The sequence below is a fragment of the Microtus oregoni genome, unplaced genomic scaffold, assembly GCF_018167655.1.
Source record: "Microtus oregoni isolate MIOR12 unplaced genomic scaffold, Mior012 000018F_ref0000195, whole genome shotgun sequence".
Classification (NCBI taxonomy): Eukaryota; Metazoa; Chordata; class Mammalia; order Rodentia; family Cricetidae; genus Microtus; species Microtus oregoni.
In genome coordinates, this window is record NW_024543077.1 from 38,415,772 (window position 1) to 38,437,485 (window position 21,714).

The 21,714-nt window shown below is 44.9% G+C and overlaps 1 protein-coding gene across 8 annotated transcripts in view; it reads right to left on the minus strand.

Annotated features, from left to right (window-relative positions):
* Positions 1–21,714, minus strand: part of Satb2 (SATB homeobox 2) — a 174,159-nt gene that overhangs the window by 136,600 nt on the left and 15,845 nt on the right. For all 8 annotated transcript variants that reach the window (XM_041668062.1, XM_041668058.1, XM_041668053.1 and 5 more), the window contains one exon: positions 7,276–7,452. In XM_041668062.1, coding sequence (XP_041523996.1) covers positions 7,276–7,447 — 172 coding nt within the window. In that variant the 5' untranslated portion in view covers positions 7,448–7,452. The remainder of the gene's footprint in view (positions 1–7,275; positions 7,453–21,714) is intronic.

The following is a 21,714-nucleotide window of genomic DNA, read 5'->3' on the forward strand; positions in this document are numbered from 1 at the left end:
GCCAAGATGTTAGGCATCCCAAGCGTTGGCTAGGAGTCTCGTCCTATCTGAATTCACATGTAGACCATGTTTTTATCAGTTGACCTTCACATGAGCTATGATTACATATTTACATATTCAAAATGGCGCACACTATGACACAATAAACAGGGATGGAAAGGCGATAAACATTTACATTAGATATTTCATCTTAACTATACATTGGGCAAGGACATAGATAATAGGACTTTCCCCTTGGTATGTAGCTCCAGGGAGTGTTTCAGGTTTTGTCATGTGGACACAGAGCTGCCCACGTGTGTGAGAACTCGATGGAACGCAGCAGAGGAGGCCGGCATGACAGGAGGACCTGTTAAAAACATGCGCCACCCCAGCCCATGGTCTACACTTTAGCCCGCCTGCATCCCAAGAGGCTGAGGAAGGGTGACGGCAATTTGGGGGACATTTTCCTGCTATTTTAGGGACAGCTTTTTTTTTTTTTTAAGAAGCTCATTTATTAAAAGTTTGCTCCAAGGCCTAAAACTTCTACATCTAGGCCATTTTCAATATGTCCTTATAGGGGAGGGGGCAGTCAGAATGTCCCAAGCCTGAGAGCTTAATTAAAGAGGCAAAAGTGGAAGAGCAAATAAATAAATAAATAAAGCCAAGAAAGAAGCCGGGGGAAAGAGGATAGAAGAGAGAGCGCTCTAAACTCTTCAACAGGGAAAATGTCAAACCTCAAGGCACGGAGACCTTTCAGCTCCAAGCCACATGTCTTTTAACATTCTTCCTCAAAGGACGTGTGAATTTCCATACCCTTCTCTGAAGTTTGGACTCAGCTCACTCACTGTTCCCATGAAGAAATTTTAGGGTCAGGGCTTCCATAAAAGTTAGAGGAAAAAAAAAAACTCAGAAAAACAAAAAACAGAACAAAACAAAACAAAAAAGCCCACTCTGAATCGAGACACCAAATAAAATTTCTAGGATGTCTTTCATGTAAGTGGATAGAAAAGCCCATGTAATTAATAAAAAGGACTGGGTTGAAATATCAACCATATATCATTTATAGATGTGCATGGCTCCTGACTTGAATAACTCAGCACAGGCGGATGAACAGAGAATCTAAGAACATTCCAGTTCAAACCGTAACATAACAGCTAAATCATGAAGGAAAACCAACTTCATGGCACACTAGAGAAAAAAAAAATCCTTTGTGGATAAGATTTAATAAAATACAAAACTCAAAAGACAGTCTGGAGGCCAGTGAGGTGGAGCAGAGGGTGAAAGCGCCTTCAACCAAGTCAGGTGACCTGAGTTCGAGTCCCAGAACCCACAAGGTGAAAGGTTAGAATCATAATGGGAAGCTGACCTCTGACCTTCACCCCTTCACTCTGGCACAGGCTCCCGTAAACATCATAGGGGTAAAAATTGAAATTAAATAAAACAAAACCTGTTCTCAGAAATTTAGCAAATGCATTGGATTGTGGGTCTCGCTCTGTACTTTGTATTGTAGCTGCTTGTGAGGGAATGGGTGGGTTTCAGATCTACACACTGAAGAAAGCAAGCTAGCACTCCAGGGACACACACGTTTCTCTAGTTAGTGTGTCTATCCTTTCTACTGACTGCTCGGAATTGAGTGTCGGCCACAGGCCAGCCTACTCTGAAGAAACGGGGGCCTGAGACAGGAAGAACTCGCCACGTGAAGAGCCGAAGTTCAAGAGAAAGATCCTGAAAACAACGTTAAGAACTAGCAAAGGAGGAGTTTTCTCTTGGGAAGCAACAGTTCCCTAAGACACTTAATGCCTGTGTCCCACCTTGCCAACTACTTCCAGCAACAGACAACAAGGAATTCTTGCACATATTCTAGGAGTTCACTAACCACCAAATAACCACCAATATAGAGATAAATTAAAATAATATATTAATTAAATAAATACATTTAATTTTAAAATAAGTAAATTAGAACCAAACTAATAAATAAATCATATATATGTTTATGCCCTATCAATCTTACGACGGAATATATCTGAGCTCAGAAGGTCAAAATCATCTAAAGAGTTCTACACACTTAATTTTTTTATGTATAATTAAACCACAAAATGTAAGCTCATTGAAAAGAGCATTTTTCTTCCCATCTCTTGACTTCCAAAAGCTGAAACAGCACCACCTCAGGTCAACCTCCTTACAGGCCTCAGAGAAAGCCCATCAATGGGTGTGGTGACCCAAGCCTTTAATCCTCGCTCTGAGAGACCAGGACAGGCAGGCCTCGGAGTTCAAGGTTAGCCAGCCTACTCTACAGAATTAGTTCCAGGACAGCCAGGCAATGGAGACCAAACCCTGTCTCAAAAAAACAAACCAACCAACAAACAAACAAAAAACCTAAAATAATAAATAAGTATGCAAACAAATAAATAAATATGAAATGAGGATTTAATTAGCAGGTAGGTCAGAATTGCTAAGAAACAAGCTTTATTTTCGCATCAAGCTTTGGCCTGACCTTAAGGAATTCTTTATTTGACTTTATTTGAAAAAGTCGTGCCCTTTATTTAGTTTTAGAAGGCTGTGAGGTGTGGTGGTAAACACTTGTAACCCCAGCACTCAGGAAGCTGGGACAGACAGACTACTTAGGGCTCAAGGATAGCCTAGACTACAGAGTGTGACCTGGTCTAAAAAAAAAAAATATCAAAAACAATTCTGGTGTCTGGATGCTTGTTCATGTTTAATAAAGTCCGTCTCCATTGCTTTGCAAAGGTATCTCTACATGTTTTTCAAGAAAACGAAAACTACCCATGATTTAGTATGGTCAAATAGATAATCATCATGTATCTGGGAAGCACACGGTCTAAAAGGGGCCTCTGGCAAGGAGTGAAGAGAAGATATTGGGGGAACTAGCCCCCAGCCCAACTCTGAAACTGCAAAGGGTTAGCTTCCTCCTAGAGCACCTCTGGGGTGAGGCACTCCAAGCCTGCAGGAAGTTCCTCAGCTATGGGCCTGGGCCCCAGAGAAAGCAACTCCCCACTCTTCCCTTGCCTCGATGTCCCTGTCTGTAAAGTGGGAAGCACTCAGGAGCTACCTTCAGCGAGCTGCTATGCTGATCAAATGCACCAGAACAGGCAAATCTCTGAGAACAGAGTCTGAGGGAGCTCACTGCTCCAAGCATTGTCTTGCCGAGAAATGGCTTTGCCCCATTCCCAGAGGCCCAGATAGCATGCAGGGTCTTTTCTAATCTTCTCATGGAAAGACAACAGAGGCGACACTCACTGTTGGACTTGTGTGTCCACACACACACACACACACACACGACAGGAGCAAAGGAACAACTTAACAACACAGGACCTTCAAAGCAACAACTTCACACTTATTCAGAGAATTGGAGGAGGACGTAGAGGTTTATACTGACTTCTGTTCTCATTAGAAGGAAAAGGAATCCTACCTCATCCTACACCAAACCCAGCACCAGTCAGATAATGTGCTGTGTTTATCTTTCTTCTCTGGACATAGGTGAAACTTTAGAAAACTGAGGCTACCTGGCACCATACTTCAGTCACACAACACTCACTAAATACATTTCTCTATGCCATTAAAAAAAATTTTCAAATGACTTCCCAAATGCAATTATTGCAACATAAATGAGAAATAACGATTAATTGGCGCACCCTTTCTTAAACCTACAGTTTTCACGACAAAAATAACCTACCAAGGAAGACTTTGGCTTCCTTATCACTTAGCTTATTTGTTTTTAAATATAATCTACCAGCCAAAAATAAAATTTGGAAGTTGGAGAGGTAGCTCAGCACTTAAGAGCATTTGTTCCTCTAACATGGGACTGGGGTTCAGAGCCCAGAACCCAACATGGTGGTTTGATAAACCACTCATGACCCCAATTGCAAGGGATATGATGCCTCTTCTGACTTCTACAAATACCAAGCATGCACACGGTGCATTCACAGGGTGCATGTACATCCATGCAGGCAAAACACTCACATGCATAAGATAAATTGTTAATTAAATTAATGTTGAAGCTCACTGAGGGAAGAGTGTCACAGATAAAATGACCATTTGCAAATTAAGCCAGTTACACACATGGTGACATCATCTGGCCGTAGCAGGTGTCTCCTCCCAAAGCTGGCCAAGTCTGAGAGTTACCTAAAGAGCCCGTGGAGGGCGTGGGAGCTGCTTGGGTGTTACAGAAAGCCTCACGGGACAAAGTTGAAAAGTTGGAAAGGGAAAAATAAGAACGGTGAGGTTAAGACGGGGAAAGGGGATTCTGATGAACCCCATACAGTATACAGCAGCTTCCTAGAGCCCTCTCTTCCGGTAACCTAAGGCCTGTGATTCGGAGTGATGGGCTTACAGTCTAGCAGACAGTGCAGGCGTCCGCTTGTGGTGTATGTACCATCGCGGGTTCAGATGAACCCTGCATCTCACTCAGAGTCACACAGTTAGTGGTGTGTGTGCTGGTAAATGAGAAGTATAAGTCAGCTAGATACATAGTTCCTGTGATTTATGATAGTGTCTGCTGCCTTTGTCTCCGGTGCCAATATCCAGCATTTAAATAAATATTTTGTGAACATGGGGAGGGGAGTCCTTGGACTTCTGGTTCAGCAGAATTACTGTTTTCCTTTAGAAGCAGATAAATGAAAATCTTCGCAGCTCACCTGGGGGGATAGTCTCTCAGTGAAAGAAATTGACAATCTCATGCTTACAGAAGCATGGGCACACCCCTGATTGGAACTGGCTGAGCACACCCCTGATGACTGGGACTTGGGCATCATTGCAAAACCACACCACAGACATATTTAGTCTTTCACAGGCATCTAAACTCCTCCTCCAGGTCAATCACCGAGACGCTTCTCTGGTCATGTCAAAATGAAAAATCATGTCTCAAGAGCATCAATTTTTCAAAAAGGTATAAGCAACCCAATATCCTCGTGGCCTAAGTCTCCCTCACACCACGGGCACAGGGGGATAGAACCCAGGGTCCCGGGACAGAACCTACCTTGGGAGAACTATAAAAACATGGAAAAACTAGAACAAAACCAAAGAAACAAAGCAAAAACGACACATATAAACCTTCTGCCTAAGTCACAGACATCACGTCCTCTGCTGGACTGACCGAGCTGTTTGTCTGACTCATGAATAACCGGTCACCTAATAAGTAGGTCATTTAATAAGTAGGCAGCAAGCCACATGCTCCCCATCACCTGAATGACAACCAAGACCTAATGCATCCATTCAGAGGAACGAAGGGTCCTGTTTTTCCATTTGTCCCAAACAGATCTTTTAATCATCTAAATGACAAGAAAGATCTAAATATATTGCAAGATTTCCCACTTTTCCATAATAGAGGTATTTAACCTTCTAGTCACCAGAACGACAAGGAGGAACTAATAACATCCTTTCAAAATATGAGCAATTGTGTGTTTTTCCATCTATTCAGGTCACCAGCTTAAGAAAAAATAAACCCACTCTGATTTTTTTAAGTCTGTGGGGTGTATAATAATAAACCTTTCCCTCCAACATAAAGTATTGATCTAGACAGCATTTTTGATGGTGGATTCAACATAAAAAAAAAAAACACAACAAGTAGTGTGTTTTTTAACCTTAGTTTTCAAACACTTTAGCAAGCAAATAATTCTTTTTGGCTCGCCCCCTTGTTCAGTGCTCTGCGGCAGACAATAGTCACGGCTTTCACAGCTCACCTTGGTGAGCAAAACTCAGCCCACATAGCTGGAAGTCAGTGGGGCTCCCTGGGGTACCTCTCCTGAGAGTCCTTTCCCTAGGCATGTGCCAAGAATCAAATCTTGGCCACTTAGTGCTCCGTGTTCCACATGTGAGCTCCCGATGCACCAAGCAGCTACACTAACTGAGACAGATAGCCCTGTCAGACAGGAAGCTGGCATGCCAGGATGCAAGCGGTGGGATACAATGACCTTTACACTCAAAGAAAAATATCCCCCCACAGTGGCACGAAAGTTTACGGGCCACAGGGAGAAGGTTTTTATTTCATTCGGGCACATCCCGCGAAATAAAAAGCAGTGGTGGCCAAATCCTGAACCCCACACACAAGAAAGGAAGTTTTCCAGGAAAGAAGACGGGCACCCTGCATCACGCTGCTTTAAGGGCAGGGGACTCCACAGTTGCTGCCAGCCCTGTGCCAAGCCTGGCTAAGTACAGGATATGCCCAGGGCATGGGGAGGATATTCTTGACTGCCCTGAGAGATTTAAACTGTAATTTAAACAAAGTCTACTTAAAAAAAAAAAAACACTAATGTGCCTATAGAATGAGCTTGCAAGTCTGGGTCCTGTGTTCCCAACTTCTGCATCTTTAACTCCATAAACACTTGATTTCCCTCCCCCCCCCCAGCCCCCTTATCAGAACCATTGAAGTCAATTGATCTCTCTTAAGAAGTGAAGTCAGATTCAAGATACAGCAAGTATTCTTGGGACCTACAGGAAGGTTAAGTAAACACCATAAGATAGGAAATTAGCATAGAAAGTGAGACCAGGGTGTTATAAATGTCTCACCTTTATCTATAAACATTATCATAAACTATTCAGTCACTTCATCTGAAAAACAAGGGTAAGAATTCTACTGGTTCAGGTTGTTCCCCATTATTCAAAGTTTGAGGAATACTGTAATTATTTGTTATTTTGCTGAGGCTTCGGCGAGGGAGAACAATGGACTAAGCTTTGAAAAGAAGAAAAAAAGAGAAACTCACATAAGATCCCCGGTATGACCAACACAATTATGCAGCTTTAGTCGTTAATTAAATAGGTAAAAGGGGTGATTACAGAGAAAGTGACTTTTTTTTTAACGAATGTTCCACATCAAAACTGTAGGACAGTTTTCAAAGGGCACAAAAGAACAAGATGCGCCTGCTTTTCTGTTTAATTAAAACCTGACGGCAAACTGCAGAAACCGTGGGCCTGAGGCTGCAAATAAATACATTTCATATGCTTATAAATCATATATTAGAGTTCGGATAAGTCAGCCGTCAAAGATCTCTCAGCACTGGCCCTGAGAACCCCAACTTGCTGACTTAGCGAAAATCATCAGAAATTATGAATGCAAAAAACACCACGAGGATTGCTTTGAAACACAAGTCGATTAGGGCGGCTTTCGAGGCGCTGGCCAAATACTTGGCAGAACAAGACAACAAGATTCTGCAGGATTTCTGCTGCCTGCTGTCAGATGTGGCATCTGACAGCTGGCCATTTTGTAGGCCTTGTTCTGAGGAAGCTATTCTTCCTCAGAGCACAGGAGAGGCTAGGGAGGAAAGAAAGCTGAATGAATACCTTGGGCCTGAGCTGCAGAGCTGTGGGAATAGCCCAGGGCCAGGAGCGCGGTCTCCACCAGCTGGCTAAAAAGCACGTCTTTTCGCACCAGGACGAACTCGGCGTGCTCTTCTCTGTTGTCATATTCCAGAGAGCCGTCCAGCTGCTCTACCACACAGAAGACAGGAATCATCAAACCTGGGAGGGACACAAACCAACAGCAAAACAGGGACGTTACAAGGCAGTCTGGGTCACCGGGAGGATCAGGGCAAGACAGTTCTAAAAGCTATGTCAGCTAGGACGCGCCCGAACAGTGTGGGGTGGACAGGCCTGATTGTTTCAGGTGCCCTGTAAGCCTGCAGGTGAGGGGAGAGGTCGTCTCTATGACTGAGCCATTGCAGCAGCATTGCTGGGTGCCAGGGCAGAGTATCTCAGGTTCTAGTGATTAAACGGCAGTCTACACCAACTGAGGGTATCTGAGCACACGGCCCAGGGCGAGGGGACCGTAGCACCTTTAATATTTACTGTTATTTTCACTACAAACACTTGTATTTTCAGGTCTGCCCTGCTTTTGTCTGGAATTTTATTTTAAAGCTGCCTATAGTACCCAATAGGAGGCACGTTAGATCTCCAGGCCTGAGAGGCCCGTGACTATATACAGGAAGGTCAACAAGAATTCAAAAGAAGTCCTCTTCTAGGCTTTCTCTTTTTTAATCTCAGTAAACAACCCACCAAGTGAGCCTGAAAAACACACACACACACACACACACACACACACACACAGCTCGTGAACATCTCAGCTAATGTTTAACTAATATAAAACACACAGCCAAATGCAAACTTTACCTCCTTGGAATTATTTTATACACGGACACAAGCCACCCCTGGAAAGAGTACTTCTCAGTGTTTGCAAAGAAGAAAGCATAAACTATCCCAGAGAATAAAGCAAAGTCGACTATTGGAAAATCTGTTGAAATCTGTTGTCACTGAAATATTTCTCTGCTTCGTATCAAAGTGTGAAAACCTTAAAAAATGTTTAATTCACCAACCGCTTTTTAGACCTTGTTTTTTAAGGGGGAAAAAAAAATCACGCAGGCATGTAAATCTAAACATAGCCGAAACAGAAGAAGATCAAAGATTCGCCAATGTACAAGTAATAAACATGGACTCTGCCCGGTGTAATTCACACAAATCAGGACATGGTGGGATGAGGGTCTGCTCTGGGTCTCCGTGCAACAAAACACAAAAGTTCTGAAGGCTACATGAGCAGGCAGAGGGAGGCCTGAGAGGCTGTGGTGGTCTGGGGACAGGCACCCCATGAGAACAAGACCTCTGTAAAATGACTGGGAATGGGCCCCATGTTCAGAACGCATAGAAGGCTTCTAGAAAGCCTTCCCTGCTCTGACCCCAGGTGCCTCCTACTTCACTGTGACCTGGCAAAGCCGAGAGGAGAAGCAGACACTGCAGACTCCCGGCCCATAGATCTAGGTTTTTGTTCTAAAGATAAACACAATGGTACGACTGGTTCCCATGTGCTAATTATTATTATTAAAGATAATAAGTATTGGGTACAATTATTAACTATCATTATTAACAATAATCATACACATTAAGAATCGCTATCGTTGAAGTTCAGGGTAATTATTATTAAGCCCGCACAGCGGTCAAACGTGTCTCGCCACACCACACTCAGGACAGCTCTTGATTCGCAGGGCATGATTCCCCACAGCGAATGCACAGGGCTTCGTAGAGCTTCGTGGAAAATCAAGGGAGCAGGGAGGGAGGGAGCCCAAGTTTTCGGGAAAGAACATGATTCATCAAGGGCTGTTTTCCTCGGTTACCAGCCCTGGTTCCTGGAGTATTTACGATTTTATTAATGTATTTATGGGAGGTTATTCCCAAACATGTCTGCACATACATAATAGATGGTACAGACTAGATATGGTCCACATCATCCTTCCATCGTTCATCCGGACAGTATGTATTCATCGCACCTACTATGTGCCAGGTACCTAACCCATCGCTCCACAGAGATAGATAAGAAAGAGTCACCTATGGCTTCTGCCCACACTGCAGTTGGAGGCATTGTAAAACCTTCCTAAGCAGGCACAATGGCATTTTACACAGCCCATCCAGGAGAGCCCTTCCCAGCACGGAGAGCCCCATTTAGACCTTTTAACTCTTGCATGCTGGCCTATGATCTTTGTCAAAGGAAGCAGGCTCATTTCTCCTGCTGGTGATTTAAGCATATGCACACACACAGCCACGTAGCCAGCGGGGCCATGAGCGGCTTCCCCACTAAGACCTGTGTGTACTTAAGTTTCAGTGCTGAAAATCCATGTGAGGTTCCTACTGTCAACATCCGAGTGTTACAGATAAGGCCTTTCAACCAGTCAGACTTCTCCAGAAGCCAGCGTTCACCCACGGCTACAGTAAGCCCAAGACTGGCTGAAAAGATCCTATTAATTTCAAAGTAGCAGTATATCCCGTTTATATGTACAAAATATTACATAAAATCCCGGGGATCTATAATATGTAAGAGACTTCTGCTTTATAGCTGTCAATAGGGGAACTGTTTCCTAAGCATTTTAGTTCAATGACGGCAGAGAGGAACTGCTAAGTAGCCCAACAGCAGAGATCCCTTCTAGGCCGTCTCCTTCTGGGTATCACCTACGGCGAAAAATAAAATGGCTCCGTGGAGAAAGGGCTTGCTGTAAGAATGAGGCAGAGCCCAGATGCCCAGCGCAGGATAAAAGCTGGAGACAGTGGCACGCGTGTCTGGAAAGGCTGCACTGGGGGCCGTGAAACAGTGGGTTCCCCAGGCTCGCTAGCCTGCCAGCTTGGTCAATATGGCAAACTGCAGGATCAGCGGGATACCCTGCCTCAAAAAATAAATAAATAAAACAGGCAGAAAATGATAGAGGAAGACACCCAACATCAGCTTCAAACCTACACATATATACACACACACATACACACAGGGCAAGCCACACACACATACACACAGGGCAAGCCACACACACACACACACACACACACAGGGCAAGCCACACACACACACACACACACACACACACACACAGGGCAAGCCACACACACACACACACATACACACAGAGCAAGCCACACACACACACACACACATACACACACACATATCATAATAGGCTGCATTTCAGCGCTATAAAAATGAACCTTTTTGCTAGTACTTGATCGATTTAACAATTACAGTTTTACAATAAAGTTCAGCTATCACTAAAAAAGGGCACAAGAAACGGATGCAGTGACTAATGACAATGGCCAAAGAAGTGAGTAACAGCAAAATACTATAATTGAAATGAAAATTAAGGCATGGGCTAAGGAGCCATTGAAAACAGGTCACCCCTGAGGGAAGCCATAAAAGCATGGATAGAAATGAGGACCCCAAAGAGAAGTAATCACTCAGCTGGCCCTACTACTGCTTCCAAACAAAGGAAGACTTAAAAAAAAAAAAACAAAGGCAGGTAGGGTATTTTCAAAATACTTCAAAAATAAATTTCACAGTGGGAAGAATAAATAAAATAAGTTCAATAAAAAGCCAAGAGCATAAAACTCAACGGAGTTACAGGTTATAAATGGCCACAGAGAAAGAGAAAACACAAGGAGCCCTGTGGCCCTGGCCCTGCGTCTGAGCTTAGGGCATTATTTGGCTTTTATTGTAGCACAAACCCATTTCCAGATGATCAAGTGGAGAACTTTGGACCTTTTGATCGTAAGCCTTGCTAAGCCTTTTACAATTGCGGGAGGGAGGCAGGTAGTTTAATGCGAGGACAGGCACTTGGGCCCCAGCCATTCACTAAAAACTCAAGACTAGTTCAGGCAAGTGGGAGAGAAGCCATCCTCTCTCATCCGGACACAAAACATGGCTCTCTCCACTAGGGAAAAAGCTGCTTCCCTGGTGGCCGTTGGTTATGACGGTTGCCGTTGGTTATGATGCCGGGACGGCCATTTTCACGGTGGGTGCATCAAGCAGGCCATGGTGACAGCCTCTGCCCCAACACCTGGCGTGGTGGGGGGTAGACAGGCGGGGAGGTGGGGTGGAAGGCAGGGGGCCCTTGAGTCAAATCCTGCCACTGTGACTCTTCAACAATGTCAATGACTGTTTTTAACTTATCTGGAGCTCCTCAAGACTCAAATTCTCCTAGCTAAAGTGGAAATGAGTGTGTGTGTGTGTGTGTGTGTGTGCGCACACGCAATACATCTAGGCCATCTCAGATGCAATTCTCAAACACTCTACCTATGCTTCTGTTTAATATATGAGTATTGATGCCATTTTACAGAGGGGAGGAGAACCATCTCTTTGATACTTTCCAGTTGAGCAATGCTCACGACACTAAAAAGTATTTCTTCCAATAAAAATGACACTAACAGTAACTGAGCAGAGCCTATGGCTAAATGACCATTTGAACTGATGATCACTAGATGGGGCTTATGATACGAACAAGAAAAACCGACCGCATTCAACACAGCCCCCACCGTGAAAAGTACAGCCCTGGGTGGCTCTTCCTCAATCGAGACACGCTGTAAGGATAAGATACAGTCGATCTCAAGGGCTTGACGCCAAGAAAGCAACAGAAGTCATTGCGTTGTAAAATATTTTAGAAAATGGATTCCATGTAGAAATAATATTTGAATAAGTGGAATTAAATACAGTTAAAATCAACGGTATCTGTTTCTTTAGCTGGTTTTAAGTGGGGCCGTCAGCAATCACAGAAGCACCTTGTGTGATATCTCTGTCGCTCAAGGCTGCTGCGAGCAGTCAGCCAAACACCAACACACACAATGGCTTCTCTCACACAGGGCAAAACCACCACAAACCAATATGAAGGCAAGTGTGTGATTGCTATGACCATTTCTTGCCCCGCCCACCTTAGGTGAGGCTCTTTCCTTTGGCTTCTTGGTCTTAGGTGACCTTGGAACAAAAGTCCTTCTCTCGTTTATCTCCCCAGATTCCCTAGTGTGACTGCCTCTCGTCTGTGCTGAGAGGACGGTACTTGATTTCTCACACTACACATGCTATGTCCTTACCAAGGCTACGCCACCTCCTTTTCCATTCACGATCTGCAAGGGGTGCTACCACCCCGGCCCCGGGCAAAATGAGAGGAGACAGCATAATCTCCAAAGCTCTGAGTGTTTAGCCTCAGCGAGGAGAGATGAAAGTCAGGCCAACAACATAGGATCCTCGTGGCGAGACGTTGACACCGACATTAGGGATGGAATCAGCCTACCACATAGCCTAGCTAGCAAGGAGACCTTTACTTTGTCCTCAGATTTATCCCAGGAAAGGGTTATTATTGACCTCCTCTAATCAATTAAGAGTCTGTAATGATCAGTAAAAGAGCAACCAAGGAAGACTAGATCAACCCAGCCCATCTAAATCCCACATTCTTTGATACTATTCCGAATGTCACCCACAGAAAATCTGACACCATGCCCTTTTAGCCAACGACCCTTTCCACTCGCTACACCCCTGAGTGGCCTATGCTGTTGGTTTGGTAAGTTTTTTGAGGACTCCCATTCGTGGGTACCACGCTAGGCCTGAAGCAGTTTCCAAAAGGAACCTCTGTTCTTCAGGGTTACAAACCAGGACAGAAAAAGACTCAAGGCCAAGGGACAGACTCCACCCTCCCTCCCAGTCCCTTTGTCTTCAGAGTCCACCCACATTCCTGGAACTGCCCACTGAGTGACAGCTGAGTCCCAAGTGGTAGCAGCACTGCTTTGCAACCCCCTCAGGGATCCTAGGGCCCACCCATTTCAGGAGAGAAGGCAGTCACATGACCACTCCTTGTCCTGGGGCCTTCAGGCTGTCCAGTCCTATCACCTGAGAAGGTTCCAGGACTAACTGAAGATTACAAAGGCTGCGGACGGAGCCGCTCTGTGCTTTTATATAAACTGAAGCAAATACCTCGACAGCTTCTATAATAAATAAATCCTGGAGGAAGCCTAGAAAGATGGAAGTAATTTCCAACATGGACTTAATATAGGGCTTTCCAAGGCTGGGGAGAGAGGAAGGGCCATCTTTTTCCTGTTACAATTTACTAGAAAATTGAAAGGATTTACTTGTATAATCCTCTCTCTCTCTCTCTCTCTCTCTCTCTCTCTCTGTATGTGTGTGTGAGAGAGAGAAAGAGAGAGAGAGAGAGAGAGAGAGAACGAACAGGAGTAACGAAACAACATCCTATCCTTTTCTTCCTACCCTAAAACAAACAGCAAAATTTGAGTGCCAAGAATCACAACCAAAAACAGAAAACAAAACTAGAGTTATCTTTCACCTCCTGGTTGGGCCCACAGACAAAATTTCAAAGTTAACCAAATGTGTCTCTCCCGTAGTACCTTGCCCTGGCCCTGCGTGGTGTCTTTTCCTTCTCTCTCAGGTACGACTTTCTGAGGTTAAGGCAGCCACATTCCAAACCCAGCTGCCTGCTCCCTCAGGGGATGATGTGGAAATTTTCTGAGATTAACCGATAAAAAGCTGTGATACTTTAGGAGTGGGGACACAGCTCTGGGGTAGAACGCTTAGCAAGCCAAGCCTGTGCTAGGCCTACGGTCCATTCAACATTTGTTTCAAAAACTCCAAGGTTTGCTATGAATGGCCATAGTGTCTTCCTCTCCTCCACTCTACTCTCATGCTTCCCCTAACAAGCCAGTGTAAGAAAGCGTCCCTCATCCTTCTGTAAACCTCCGGCAGATGCTCACACAAACCGAAAATGGCTGCCTCAGCACGGCAGGTTGCGGTCTTGTGGGACCACTGTCTACACACACTCTATGACTGACAGGGACATCCGTGTGCATGACGTGACCGGAGCATCACATTTCCTTCCGAATAAGCCTAATGGAGAAAAATGTCAGGTAGTGTTCAAAAAACAGCGATAAAATTTTCATCGGTGGTAGGGGTAAAGGAGGAGTGGGTTCAGGACTCAACCTAGGGCTCCCTGATGGTGCCCCAGGACCCAGCATTTCTTCCTTTCCTTGGGCTGTTGGTTTCGTTAAGCAAAGGTGGAGAGCAGCAAATTCTAGAAGGTCCCCAGAGGGAGGGTTACTGTCAGCTCTGCAGAAACAACCCAAGGCGAAGAAGAAAGCCATAAACACAATAGTCTGATTTCCTCTCCACAGTGACTCATGGTTGGACAACCCGGCAGTAAAGTTTCAACAATAAAACCTCTTAATGGATCTCCCACCCTCGCCATTCGGGAGCACAAAAGGTTAAGAATGATTATCAGGCGATCATTGACTCTCAGAATTATTTGTGGTGAAAATCAGATTCTTTCTCAACCCTTGAAGCTGACCCTAATCTTAGGAATTAGGTGCAAAAGTAAGCCAGGGGTGGGTGGGTGTGGCTCCCCCCAGGGTTCAGTGCGAGCCCCGCCATGGCAGGGCGGAGCGCCAACTGTGGTATCCCCCTACCTCTGCTTCCAGGCTGGTCCTCAGGGTTAGCCATCACAACTCCACCTAAAGGAGGTCGGCAGGATCAAGGGTAAATGTCTCACTAACACTGAACCTCACAGATGAACTCAGGGGCAGGATCAAGTCAGAAGGCAGTCTGACAGGGAGACTTCACAAACACACATAGGCACACTGTGGTAACTAACGTACCTAGATAACAAGGAATGGCTTACACCAACGCAGACCACCATGGCCATCCCCGGGTGGGCAGCAACACCTGGCCTGCGGCCGGCTCAGGGAGAAGCCCCCCTTTAGCCAAATCTCCACTCTGCCACACCCCGCCTCAAGCCTGACCCACGATGTGCTCGAAACAAACAGCAGGTTCAATTTACCAAAACGCTAACTGCATCTAGACATTAATCACCTCTATTAACAAGCAGTGTGAAGTGTTCACCCCCTGGCCCCAGATTTCCCAGCTGTCAGACTGGCAGCCTCTCTGTGGGCCTCCTGCCCTGTAGCGAGCATCAGATGACCGGGGAATGCTTTCTAGGAAAAAAGACTGGACACAAATGGATTCAGGAGTTGGCTTTCCCTTGGGCAGAGGAAGCAGGCCAGACCACAAGGTCACGCATGTCCTCAAGTGGGCACAGGTTGCTGGAATATGAACACAGCACATTGTGGTTGATCCTGTGTGGCTCTCAGCCTGATGCACACACCATGTACCATGTACCAGGCGTGGAGAGGCCGTGGGTCAGCCATCCCACCAGGTCCTGCACTCTGGAGGACTGTGGCGTCTTCTTTAACTTTGGACATTACAGAAGAGGTCAAGCCCGTGGCATATTGCTTCAAGACACTTAATTCAAAACTAAAAAAAAAATTAAACGTTCTTTTCTTCCTTGTGAAAACGTGCCCATCAAAAGATTCACGGGGTATTAAAAGGGATGATAGCATATTTCGATATCGTCAGGATTCGTGTCTTCTGTCAAAATGGAATTTTATCCAGCAGGTAGGTTTCTAAGAGGGTAGGTTTTCAGACACATTCATGAAGACAGGCATTTACCTCTGCTTCTTCCCAGAGCATGGGTGTGCAAAAGCCATTTGCTAGGGAGAGTCCCCGAGGTCAAGAGAAGGGAGACAATAAAAACTGTCCTTATACTATCTGCCTCGTTAATTTGGGTTTTGAGCTCGGCCTAAATATTATTTTATCTAATTCAAACATTTTTTTTCAAAAAAAAAAAATCTTTGATTAATTTGCCAGTGTAGTTAACTGTGCTGATGTTTTCTAGCCAGGAATTAATAAAGGAATCGAGTACTGGCTCTCACTGAAGACAAGACTACTATATTTCTAGTGGGAATATTTCACGGCACACGCGTGTTTCCTTTGGAGAGTGTAACTCAAAAAAAAAATTATTAAAAATTGAGATCAACACTGGTGCAAAGCCTCACAGGAAATCACGAGCGCAGAAAGATTCTTATCGAATAAAAAACCGAAAAGCAAAGTTTTTATATTAAGAAAAAAAAAGGTTTCTCCCTCATAAAAAAAAAAATCCTACTATGTCCAGGGTTCAAATAGCAAAACATTGATGGATATTTAACAGACGTGTAAACTAAATCATCACTATGAAATAAATGGGTGCAGACTCCAGAGAGCAGACCCTCGTGGACCAGCATCTGGGAAGCGCCCACACGGCCAGGGAAAAGAGGAAAGCAGAGCCACAAAGTCAGAATCAAAGTGTGTGTCCTTCAGTCTCTCGAGGGACCATGAGCTCTCCTGCCTACAATACAGAGGGCATTATTTCTATGACTGCAGTGGAGCTAACAAAGCCAGGGAAGCGGGGTCTGGTGGAATACTTCCCAGTCACGATATTTTAAGTACACATGTACCTGTATGATGTACAGCAATTATTTAGTAAAAACAGAAGACCGGTATATTTTTTTTTCTCCTCTTGGATTCTAAGACATGCTCTTTATAATCTAGAAACTGTGTAAGCCAACTGCCTGTGGCACCCACTGAAATTCTCGTCACTTTGCTTTTCTGAGACATGGTTTCATTCCCCAGCCCTGGATAACCTGGTACTCACTAGGTAGACCAGGCTAGCCCCATCCCCCACCCCCCAAACAAACCTTGCATGATTCTCCTGCTCTGCCTCTCCTGCAGCAGGGTTACAGCATGAACCCTCACATTCGGCTTGAAAATGCGCTTTGCATCCTTACTACGGTCGGTCACAGGCTGCCGCCCAGCCAAAGGAAGAATGCAATTCCGTATTTTTTAACTAAATGTCTCTAAAGCCTAAGATGACTTGTTTCCCAAATTAAAAGTGAGATGCCCTTGCCCTAAATAAAATACAAAATCCAGCCTTCTTCCAAGCAAAAAGCCCTGGAACATTTTGGTAGCATGTTAAACTGGGGGAATTCCAGGTACGTACATCTCAGCTTCAAAAAGATTTCGCCTCCCCTAGATTACTAGATTTATAGGTTCTCTCATTTCTGAAGCCTTGTACTGAATCTGAGTGTGCTGTAACTCAAGGCTAGAGTTTCCATGGCTCTAAAGTCACAAGAATAACATAAAGGAGCCAGCAGACGGGCCCAGCATTGAGGAGACGAGGATCCCGTGCCGGGTTAGCTCACAAGCAGAGGTGCAGGTTTGTGGGTGGCTTAGAGCAGAGCCAGGGGCAGGAGCAAGCATTCTGGCTCAAACTCAGGGCTGTCGGATGCGGATCCAGAAGATGGGTGGAAATGCATACAGCACATAGCAGCTCCCAGGGGTGCAAGTTCACCTCTCTATTTTGTTAACAGAAGGACAGACAGACAGATCTGTGTTTATTACACACAAGGCTGGCCGTGAGGAAGGTGGCTTCTTGAGCCATTACTATCAGCGAAGCAGAGAGCCGCATCTCAGAAGCCTTCCTTGGTGAAGAAGAATCGTCTCCCTCAACCTTGCTTTCAAGATATACATCAATCTTCAATATAATGATGTTTGACAGAAGAGAAGCTCTTGGCAGTTAGCTTGTTTACAATAAATGCCTAGTCTGGGTACATGGACTGTATTTCAGCCTTACAAATATCAAACACAAACCTACAACGGTTCCCATTATGAGGCCGAGAATTATTTTGCTATAAATCTTTTTATTGGAGAGCCCAGGGGTTTACTGTGCAGCTTGTTTCCCCACTAACTGCTGGAAGTGTGAGAAGAGAGAGGTATTGATACCTGACCCTGTGCTAATTGGAATCCCACTCTTTCCTGTCAGACAGTTTACCGTCATCCTGACATTCGGGTTGACTCCAGTTTCCCGTGGAGGCAAAAATCACAATGCTAATGATCTCACCAAAGGTGCATCGCTCCCAGGGGTTCTTTTTCTCCCCCAATCCCTTGGGAGCTAATGATCACTGGCAGCCTTTCTAAGGTAAGCTCCAGTGTGGGGTGGAGAATGTAAGTTAACCATAAAAATGTGCTTAGGGCACAAACCTGCTCTAGACTGAGCCTGTAAATGGAGTTAGTCTTGCTGAAAATTTAATAGACATTCGTTTGAGAGGGGCAGGGAAAAAAAAATCAGAATCACCTTATTTATCCTTGAAAACTCACTTTACCTGGGTCTTCAAAATGAAACGACTTCCTATCCCAAGAGCAATCTTTTCTCCTTGGGTTCCTACGGCAAGGGGCTCTGAGTCTCCCGATACCTTGCTGCCAAATCTACGAGACAGAAACTTGTCTGAAGGTGCCTTGGGACGTCAGTATGGCCGGCAGCCCTGCACGCCCCTGTTCAGCACACCTTTGTCTCCAGAGGGGCTGCTCTGCCGTGGGCCACACCCACCGTCACTGACACTCTGGGAGCCTGCTAGCTGTCAGATCAAGAGAAGCCAAGTCCTTTCATTCCCTGACAATCCGGTCCTAGCACAGCATTAACACAGAGAAAAGGCCATCTTGAGAATTTAGTGGAAGTCCCAAAGATTGGAGACTTCAGTCATTTCAGACAGAGATTCAAATTTCTTTTCTCTCCATCAACGTTAGAATCGCAGGTAACACTCTCAACTTCTAAACCGGTAGTCAGGGTCCAGAACGTTCCTAATTTTATGGACAGGTGAGGAAGAGAGAAGAACAATGTTTCCATCCTATTATCAACTCCATGTATCTTTCCTGTTATTACCGAGAGCAACAGTTCACCATGTGAACTGATGGAAACTTGTTAACCTAAAAAGAGTCGTTCCTTTAAAAAAAATAAAAAATAAATAAAGACACCCCCTAAAACCCTTGACTACTTCATTGGTGTTTGCTCTGGAGAAGAGGGGGGACCTGGAGAAGGTGACTCGTATGAAAGAAATGCCACTTTTTATTGTACAGCAAAAATTCCCTCCGAGGCGAAAAGATGCTATGCCAAGTTCCACCCAGAATTAATATTTAGGCTCGAACTGTAAAGCCCAGAAAAGAGAGAGAGAGAGAAAAAAAACCACTCCTAGCCACTTAAAGCTCAGAACTGCTAGGTTCTGTGAGTGTAAAACGGAAAACCCTTCGCTGACACCAACTACTTTAATGAAGATGCTATTAACTAAACAGTCTACGGTGCATTCGACTGTAAGCTTTTATAGACTGTTTGATATAAATTCCCCCCTGAAGGGGGTGCTCCCCGGGATGGACCAGGGCTTCTGGACCCTCCACCCCAGGCTGTACCACCAATCTTAATCCTTCATGTTGCAGCTCCCAGAAAGCTCTGATCAAGTAATGACCTCAAGAAAATGTTCAACAACGCGTCAAAAAAAAAAAAAAATAGTTCGTCCTAAGTGTGTCTCCTGAGCGCAAGCTTGGGCTGTAACTGTGCTAGGGGCTTCAGAGTTTGCGTTCTGGGCTCGGCCACGAGAGGCTGCCGACCCTACCCACACTGTCATCGCCAGGTTTGCAGAACTGTTAGGTGTCCCAGGAGCAAACCCAACCCAGAGAGAAAACTTAGCTGCTTGGAAAGAAATGAGGACAGAGAATGGAAGGCGGATGCTCTGTGTTCAAGTGACAGTCCACGCCACCTGAGGGACAGCAGGTAGGGTGAAGACGAGGTGCAGGCTCCCCCATGTCTAGGGAGAAGAAAGACAGCTGTAGGTGGGCCTCAACCTTCTCAGCTTCGACTCTGGGGAACTTTGGGAGGAGGAGCTCGGGGGAACTTCCCTAGCTCTTGCTAACATAGGACAAGTTGTCATCTCTGTGGACATCCAGCTCCAAAGGTTAAAAGAGGGTCCCTTGCACCTCAGGTAGAAGGCAAGAAAACGCCATATCCTTAGGCCAAGTGCAGGCTTGTGGTGGCTGGGCGCACTCCCACGGGCTTTTCTGTGGACGTCCCAGGGAAGGCAGACCCCGGCTCATAAACCCCACAGAAGCCGAGAAGCACTGTGGTCGACCCTGCCTCGCCGACCAGCCTAAGACTTTGTACACTCTGCGACAGGTCCAGCTCATTTTTCTTAATGATGTTTTTATTATTCCTTCACTCAATTAAAGTAGAAATGGATATTGCATCTTCTGACTGTATAATTGTTATTGTAATCTGTTTCCGATCACTGCTTGGAAATGGGTCCAGGGCAACATAAAGTCTCTACTGCCTCAGAAGACAGGCCATTTTCTTTTACTACAACACTTAAAGAGACATTTATCATGTGCCTCTGTTACTGTCTTCAGATTATGACAAAAGAAAGTTTCTTCCTATTAACCAAAAAAACAAATAATGTTTCAAAACACAGCAATTTTAAGAGTTTTATATGAATGCATTTTTCTAATAAGCTATCAGCAATATCAATTTTGGCTTTCTTTGTACGTGTAAATACTAAAGCAGTGAAATGCTTAATTTTCATGCTGACATAATCAGAAAAATATCAAAATATGGCTTCTTTTTTACTGTAAGCCTTTGGTCATTTCTCCAGAGCCGTGCGGCTCTCTCTGCAAAGAAGAGATTTTCTTACGTAGAATCAAACTATTAGTTGGGGCAGGACTGATATGCTTGTCTTCCAGTACTGTGCCAGAGCCAAGCAGGGACCTTCTGAAGGAAGGAAGAGAGGGATAAAGCTCCAGGACTGTGCTGGAGCCCCAGCTATCCCCAAGAATGCCCGCAAACTGCCTGCCCGACTTGGGGGGGGGGGGGGTTTAGAAAACACTCTCTTATCTGGAATCCACTCTCGCCCCTATCTGTACAAGGTTTCATGCAAACAAAGGCAGGCGCTGAGCCCCGTGGAGCCGTGAACCCACGAGTGGGCATCAAACACGGCTGGAAAATGTGTTTGCTTTGATAAACGGCCGCTGGTGGTGCTAGCTTCTGCCTCTAGTTTTTTTTAAAAAAAAAAAAATCTTTCTTTTCATGTTAATACCACAGCTTAATACCCAGCTGCGCAAGGGCAGAACTCTGTTGTGATAACAGGCAAGGGGCTAAGAGAAGTCATTTTGCCTTATACGGTAACTAACAGTATCAGAAACAAGTGAAATTGAAAGGTGCGTTTCCTCAGAGGAGCAACAGCTAACGGATAGGTCTGCCCTACGCTGACATGACTTACTGATAGCTGTATGTCAAGGGTTAAATTGTCGACACCTTCATGAACTTACACTTTTTGGTTAGATTTGCGGCGGCTTTGCTGATTTTTGCGTTTTCTATGCATCGCCCCAGCTGTAATTGTAACGCCCACTAGATCTGCCTCCTCACTGTTATCATTATTTTAGGTGAGCAAAACCTGCTGGATTTCATCACAGGCTCTTCATACCCATCTATCATCGCCACACTTCGGCCTCCTTCCGGGACTTTCTGGTTTTGGCTTTAGAGGTCTAGATATTCATTTTAAAATACACGCCATAAATTCAGTGACCGTGACCGCCACGTCTAAAATATACTTATGTATTTACAGCTTTTTTTATCATGCTTTTGTTAATCTGCAATTACGTAAAGCTTCACCAATATCAGCCAGGGACAAAATAGATGACAACTATTGACGACTTTGGTGGCATCTAATTATACCTATCAGTTTTTAATCATTTGCAATTAATCAATAAAACAATTCTGTTGAGTGAAAAATAAT